General features: G+C 43.4%; 1 protein-coding gene across 1 annotated transcript in view; it reads right to left on the reverse strand.

Moving 5' to 3' along the window:
* Positions 1–297: 297 nt before the first annotated feature.
* LOC103276536 (14-3-3 protein gamma) overlaps positions 298–8,257 on the reverse strand; it is a 39,716-nt gene continuing 31,756 nt past the window's right edge. The window contains exon 2 of the mRNA XM_021706943.1: positions 298–3,287. Within this exon, the coding sequence (XP_021562618.1) occupies positions 2,631–3,287 (657 nt within the window). The 3' untranslated portion in view covers positions 298–2,630. The remainder of the gene's footprint in view (positions 3,288–8,257) is intronic.

The raw sequence follows: 8,257 nt of genomic DNA on the forward strand, positions 1-8,257 counted from the left end.
CACTGATTAGACCTTAAAAATAGTTCACTGCATAACATGACAAAAAGCACAAAGGCTCATTCAGAGAACATATTCGTTGTTCTCCTACACTGTAATAGTTATAATTTCACCATGACAAACACCAGACATTAAGAGTAAGCTAACACTGGTGTTTCTTTTGCTCCCCCCCCTTTAAAAACAAAATATATAACTGCATGTCACTATAGCAACATCCAAAACAGATCAATTTGTTACGATCACTATTTGGTAGAGCAAACTTTACCCCCAAAGGAAAAATTAAATTAAAAACAAAAAAAATTTTAAAAATTTGAAGACTTAATTTTTTGTCATAGGAATACATAACACCTACAGTATAAGTTAATAAATTTCAAGCTACTGTATAGAAATACAACACTAGCATGCACAATATTGTATCAATAGAGTAATGGAGGAGTAATCATTTCACTGGAGAGACAGTATCATAGGCAAGTGCATTTCTTTAAAAATAAAGAAAAGAAAAGAAACCATTCAAGCTGCTTAAATATCAAGTCTCCCGTTCCCTCTTCATTTTTAGCCCTCGGGTATGATTTTACCTTGCAATAAGTCTATAAAGCAGCCACGGCCAAAGCTGAAATTCAAAGGAAAAATAGGTTTTGTAATTCCAGTAGATCATTTCCAAATGCTACAAGGAAGGAAGGACACAACACTGCTCACTGGACATGAAGATAAATTAGGGAAAGCCCCACCTTCCCACCCCCCTCCCCAAATTTTCTCCCATCCATGGCAATGGTTTTAGGCTCCGTAATGGCACAAAAGCAGCAGAGCTTCCTTCTACTATTAGTTCTTCTGGTAGGCTTCAGTCAACTGGGACTCTCACTCTAGTGTACGGAGGGGGCCTTCTAAGGAAAGTCATGCTGGGTAAACTGTGCAATGTTACAGAGTGTATTGATTTATGGTCATCATCTTTCTTCTATCTTCACTGTCACCTATATCCTGTTCAACATACTCAGTTCCTAAATGTAAGCTCAATTTTGGTATTAGCAAAAGCATCTGTCAGTTTTTCCTCAATTATTACTCATGCCTCTCCTTGCTTAAATAAACAAAGGAACAAAACAAGTGTGGTTTCACACTATCCATCTTGGGAGTTCTCAGTTACTGACTTAATAAAAAAAAAAAACTGAGCACACATGCAGGTCATGTTCACAGACAGATTTATCCAAAATGAGAATGAGGGACCTAAAGCTAACTGAAAACAAACATGCAGAAACAGCAATGTCATTTCCATCAACTCCAAAATGTGCACTGACCGCACAAGAGAGAAGTAAATCTCCAACGTCTATGCTTTTTTCATTAAAAAGAAAAAAACAAGGAAGAAAAGATCTGGGTCAAATAGGAGTTAAGTATTTATGACTTGGTATGGTTTTCGTTTATCTTCCTACAACACGTACTTAGGGAAGGAGTGTTTTCAGGGTGGAAAAACCAACATACTGACAAGGCTCCCAAAATTTGACAGAATGATTATGAATTTAGCTCTTCCTTTTGGATTTTTCTACCAGTAAGCTTCTAGCACCTGAATTTTCACACACTGCACCACCAACCTTCTCCAAGTAACCACGCGGCTTCTGCACCCAACTGCGTGCCGCCAGCACAAGGTACAGTGGGAAAGACTCAAGTGAAGAGTGGACGGCAGTGTGATCCCTGAGCAGGGAGCTGTGGCAGCTTCGAAAGCAGGATATGCTCTGAAAATACCAACACGAGAAATGACATACAGACCTGAATTTTCTCTATTTTTGTGGTGTGTAACGTTTCTCTTAAAATGATTAATAATTTTTTTGGTGGATTTGGGTTAAGAGGAAAGGAGGACAAAAAAATCCCACAGCCACCTGCCAAGCACCTATTACCCAAAACCGAAAGTAGTTTTGATTCTCCTCCTTTAGCCTAGGAGACAGGTAAACAGCAGAACCAAGCTGGATAAGGCTGATGAGGATGTAAAGCCAAGATAACTAGCAAAGGAAAATACACAATCAATGGCTTGATGTCACATATGGCTGTAATGTAGAAATACTGTAAACTGCAATTTAGTGTTAATACTGTCAACTAATCAGAGACTTCAGAAAACTGCCAAGGCTTAAACCATAAGGATGAACATACCTTATGTTCTAAGTCTGTCAGTTTGGGATTTAAACTATTCTGTGTCTGGTAGAGTACACCCTGAAAAAAATGCACAGCTAAAACAGATGAGATAGAAAGTACCCAAAACTTAAGACAAGAGCATATGTACATAAAAATCCTTACTGGAACCACAGAACTTACTGAATGAGGGCCATTCCATTCATGTTTTCTTTTCATCTTAAAACCCTATTACCTAGCAATAAGTTAAGTTAGAGACAGCTCCACTTGCATTAATCTACAGAACAGTCCATACGCCAGTGTGAGGCTGCTATTCCAATACCAGCACAGCTAGCCTGACTTTCCACTAGTGGTATTTTGGCAAAAATGTCAGAGAGGCGATCAAAGACAGGACAGGTCGTGGGTTTCTCCCTGGGAAGGTCACCCCTCCCTTTCCCTCCCCCACCCGACCCCCTACTCATGGGAAAAAAATAAAGACTGCAGTAGTAGCATCAGCGTGCGCTGCCAGTCCGCCCGGGGCCTTAATTGTTGCCTTCTCCGCCGTCGTCGTCTTGCTGATCGCTTGTCCAGAGCGTGAGGTTGTCGCGGAGGAGCTGCATGATGAGAGTGGAGTCCTTGTAGGAGTCCTCGTTCAGAGTGTCGAGCTCGGCAATGGCATCGTCGAAAGCCGTCTTGGCCAAGTGGCACGCTTGCTCTGGGGCATTCTGGATCTCATAGTAGAACACGGAGTAGTTAAGAGCCAGGCCTAATCTAATGGGGTGAGTGGGCTGCATGTGCTCCTTGCTGATCTCATGGGCTTCACTATAGGCCTTCTCAGATGACTCCACGACAGTCGCCCTTTTCTCTCCAGTGGCTACTTCAGCCAGGTAGCGGTAATAGTCCCCTTTCATCTTCAGGTAAAACACTTTACTCTCATACTGGGTCTCGCTGCAATTCTTGATCAGGTAGTTATCCAGCAGGCTCAGCACATCCTGACATACCGCTTCTAACTCCTTCTCTATTTTCTCACGGTAAGCACGAACCATCTCTATCTTCTTCTCATTGCCATCTGCAGATGTCTTCTGCTCAATACTACTAATGACCCTCCAGGAAGAACGGCGTGCCCCAACAACATTCTTGTAAGCCACAGAGAGAAGGTTTCGTTCTTCATTGGACAGTGGCTCGTTCAGCTCTGTCACCTGTGAAGAGGGAAAAATAAGGAGTTGTTACAGCACACATGACGTCAGCCAAGTTAATCTTATCTTCAGGGCACTAAAACACAACAGATCTACCAGTTGATTAAAGTGAATTGCTGGCACAAAGAGAAGTTATGCTGTGTGGGTGTAGGGAAGGGCTATAGAGGTAGAACAAGCACCAAGGAGGGGAAAAAATGCAGTCTGAATCCTGGCTTCCTAAAAAGGACACAGGCTTATCACATCCTGTTCCATGAACAAACTATCGAGCCCAGGCTTAGATGATAAGCTTTAATCTAAGTTGCAAAAGGCCAACTGTTCTCCCACGTAACACTACATACATACCAATCCTAGGGGCTCTGAGTATAAATGGCTTAGATATCTTAGCAATTTTTTAGGAAAACAAAATGACTGACAGACTCCTCCTAATCCTGCCCTACTAGACTTTGGTCACATCCCTTTTGAGGGAGAACATACTGAGTCAACTTCAAGTTGACTTTTGAGAAACAAGGAGGCTTTTCTGCTTGTATGCTAAGACCATGTGACTTAAAACCTCAGGAAAGCAAAAACCGAGGGCTGGAACCAAGTCTGATCACTGTGATCTTTTAGCAACCCAGGAAATATGCATCTGTGGCACTATCTGATTAAATGCAACTAGCAACAAAAAGAATGGAGACGAGCAAAGCACTCCTGAGCTGAGGTGGGCAATACAAGTTGATGCTTCTTTCTTTCTTCTCTCTTAATTTACCTGATTTCTGTAATATCAGAGCCATATATTATATTAGGTATCTGGCAACCATTTGAAATAGATTATTCTACAAGGATAGAGCTCTTTTATTCCCGTTCTGAAGTCACATATCATTTAGCCAGTCAACTGCAGCTTCTACTGTGTCTAAACTTTTGCACACTAAGTCAACGGCTAACTTACAACATCAGGAATCCTAGATCATTCCTTATTTTATTAATCGTACAGAAGACTAGATATTTCTCAAACCTCACCCTCTCCTATACCTGTGCTCCAGTCATAAGATGTTAACTGCAAAAAAAGTCACACTTCTGTCCATTTGTCTGTTCTTCTGTCTCTACCCAGAATAGTCTCGAGTTTCTTCCTGGTAAACATTCACACAACTACCAAGAATCAAGTTTAATACTCAAGTCCTCTGAGAACTTTGCTTCTCCTACTCTCCTCTCCCTACACCCAGTTAAACCGGCTACTCCTTCCCCTTTAAGCCCTCACTGTCCCCCTTGTAGATCAACCACAGCATGTAATAACATTTTAAACTTACAGATACGAAGGATAGACACATATAATACAGAAAGATACACTAAACTATTTAGGGTGGGGAGTGTTGAGCTACCAAGACACTTTTCCTCCTGTTTGAACAATTAACATATTCCACTTTTATAAATGGGGATATTCTTAGTGAAACTGGTTACAGTGCTAACTCAAACAGCATCGACTCAGAGATGATTAAATGAGACCATAAACCAAACCATACCTATTAGTTTACTGTAAGCAATTCACTTTTTTTTTTGAGCTAGAGTCTCATTCTGTCACCCAGCTGAAATGCAGTGGCATGCTCGTGCTACTGCAGCCTCGACCTGCCGGGTTCCGGCGATCCTTCCACCTCAGCCTTCCATGTAGCTGGAACTACAGGCATGCACCACCGTGCCCAACTAATTTTTTGATTTATTGTAGAGACGAGGTCTCACCAAGTTGCCCTCAAGGCTGGTCTTGAACCTGTGGGCTCAGGCAATCCTCTCACCTTGGCCTCCCGAAGTGCTAGGATTACAGGCTTGAGTCACCTCACCCGGCCAGCAATTCACTTTTTGAATAAATTGATCAGCAGATGATACAGACACAAATATTTCCTAAGCTGATTAGTTTTTAAAAAGGTAACCTTGGTCATTGTGGCCACTGTTTGGGTAAACTATGGTGTGGCCATGTGCTCTGTGAGCTATGGCTGGGGCCATGTTTCCTGGCTTGAGGAGGTAAATCTCCTCTTTCTTTTTTTTTTTTTGAGTTGGAGTCTCACTCTGTCACCCAGACTGGAGTGCAGTGGCCAGATGACCACTGCCGGCCACTGCAGCCTCGACCCGCTGGGCTCCGGCAATCCTTCCGCCTCAGCTTCCAAGTAGCTGGAACTACGGGCATGCACTCACCACGTCCGCCTAATTTTTGATTTATTGTAGAGATGAGGTCTCACCAAGTTGCCCAGGCAGGTCTCGAACCCGCGGGCTTCAGGCAATCCATTCACCTCGGCCTCCCAGAGCGCTGGGATTACAGGCTGAGCCACCAAGCCCGGCCTCCTCTTTCAAAATAAATAAAAAGGTAACCTTTTACTAGACATTAATGATTCTCCATCGTAATGCTAGAGAACAACGCTCTTCTACCAGACATGGCCTAAGCAAAATAGGCTGAGGAGTAGGAAAGAACTGGGCTTCAGTACTACTGGAATTCAGAGAAGGAAGCCAGCAGAAAGACGTTTTTACTCCACGATCTCCTTGGCCTTCCCCTTGTGCCAACATCATTTCTCCTCGATAAATTAAAGATGGCTTCTCACCGCATGTCCAGTTCTTTACACAGTCGTCATTTCTCACCCACCCCTCAGACCAGTAGCACTTCTGTTAAGTTCTGACGTATATACAAATAACCCAGACTGTGGGTGTCCCAGTTCCACCATTTGCTAAGTGACTCTGGGGGCAAGCCATTTCATTTCTCTGGGCCTTCGTTTTCTTGTCTGCAAAACAGGGACTTTCCTGCCTCATTTTTTACATTTCATAAGGTTATTATGAAAACAGGTGTATCAGACAGTTTAGTCCTCCTGACAGTAAAGTGGTTGGTATAGAAACGTGAGCACCAGCATGATGGCTTATACCTGTAATCCCAGCACTTTGGGGAGCCTGAGCCCTGAGGTTTGAGACCAGCTTGGGCAATTCGGCAAGACCTTGCCTCTACAATAAATCCAAAAATTAGGCAGGCGAGGTGGTGTACGCCTGTAGTTCAGCTACTTGGAAGGCTGAGGCGGAAGGATCATCTGAACCCAGCAGGTCGAGGCTGTGGTGGCCGTGAGTGTGCCACTGCACTCCAGCCTGGGCAACGGCGTAGGACGCCAACTCAGAAAAAGAAAAAGAAACGTGAGCAATTATGCTTGAGAATACTCTGAATAGCTTCCCTTCGTTTTAGCTCTCCACACAGGAGATGCCTACATTTCTTACCTAGCAACCTCCTAGTTTGTCTTCCTGTATATCAAGTGCTGCTTCTCTATTTCATCCTCGTCTCAGAGCCAAGCCGAAACTTCCTAGCTCCCTTCAGCACTTCCTTTCCATCAACCGTAGCACCAGGCGGCCTGAGAAGAACTGCCCCAGACGGCTGCGAAAGGAGCCATGGCCTCGGGAGGCTGCGGGCGTTCAGGCCACAAGTCTCGCCTGTCGTCACTCAATGTGCAGCCCCACAGTGCAACCTAATCACTGTCTCCAGTGCAAGGAGAGGCTAGCGTGTCGAAGGCCACCGGGATCAGGTTCTGGCCTTTCCCCTAAATCATGCTGTCCTTATTTCAAGAGCCAGCAACTATTTAGAGCTCAAATTACCTCACTAGTACACTATACTGTTAGGTCTCCTCCTCCTACAAATGACGCTTGGCTGCAGAGCCCAGAGGCGGCAATTTGCTCTTATGTAAGCCTGTCTAGTTGCTTCAGACAAACTAGAACGTGAACTTATGAAATGCCAATATCACCTTTAGATACAGTAACTCAACCACATTTGGAACATGCCCAGATGTTCTCTGCCAGCGAAAAACTAAGTTAGAGGGGAAAACTTTAGCTCTAAAAAGTCTGTTCAAAAGAAATATTTCTCTAAAAACTTTGCATCAGAATTGTTAAAAATCCTTTTGCTCAAAATGACCTGTACAAGAACTAATCTGTTATTCTTACATTAAAACAAGAGATCCCAACCATACTACTTTCAAAGGCCAAAAGATAATTTTTTTAAAGGACAAAAACCTATTTCAATAGTGTCCAAAAAAGATTTAACCAAGAAAATTATTATTCAGGGGGGAGAAGATATAAGGTATGTATCATTTGGGAAGGGAAATAACATTTTTCAACACAGCCATGAAATTATTTCTAAGAATGCAACTCGGCTGGGGTTAGTGACTCAGCCTGTCATCCCAACACTTTAGGAGGCTGAGGCGAATGGATTGCCTGAGCCCACACAGGTTTGAGACCAGCTCAGGCAACCTGACAAGACCTCGTCTCCACAATAAATCAGAAATTAGCCAGGCGTGGTAGCGCACACCTGTAGTTCCGGCTACTTGGAAGGCTGAGGCAGAAGGATCACCGGAACCCAGCAGGTTGACGCTGAGGTGGCCGTGAGTGTGCTACTGCACTCCAGAGCCTGGGCAACGGAGTGAGACTACAACTCAAAAAAAAAATAAAAAAAGAATGCAACTCATGTAAATATGGTCCCCCAAATTTACTGTCATGGCTGTTGGAAAATGTAGAAAAGTTTATATTCTATAGAGACTTATATTTTGCTTAAAAACAAAAGTCTTTCCCTTTTCAACTCCTACAAACTCAAGTTCAAATTTCTTTTGGTGACTTAAAAATGTTAAAGATAGATGGGGGGGGACCTTATCAACCAGGGTACCAGGATAATGAACATTTGTATATCTAGCGCTGAACTGTACCCCAGGTGTTTAAAATTTTTAAAAACAATTTTTTTAAAAGAGATCTATGAGTAAAAAGACTAGAAAATCTGCTATGCTCATTAACAGTTTAAAAAGCAGAACTCGCCGGGCTCAGTGGCTCAGGCTGTAATCCCGCGCATTTGGGAGGCTGAGGTGAGTGGATTGCCTGAACCCGTTGGTTCGAGACCCCTCTGGGCAACCTGGCGAGACCTCAACTCTACAGTAAATCAAAAAATCAGCCGGGCGTGGTAGCACGCGCCTGTAGTTCCAACTACTTGGAAGGCTGAG

This window comes from Carlito syrichta, unplaced genomic scaffold, assembly GCF_000164805.1.
Source record: "Carlito syrichta isolate Samal-C Ts95f unplaced genomic scaffold, Tarsius_syrichta-2.0.1 Scaffold316219, whole genome shotgun sequence".
In the NCBI taxonomy this organism is placed as follows: domain Eukaryota; kingdom Metazoa; phylum Chordata; class Mammalia; order Primates; family Tarsiidae; genus Carlito; species Carlito syrichta.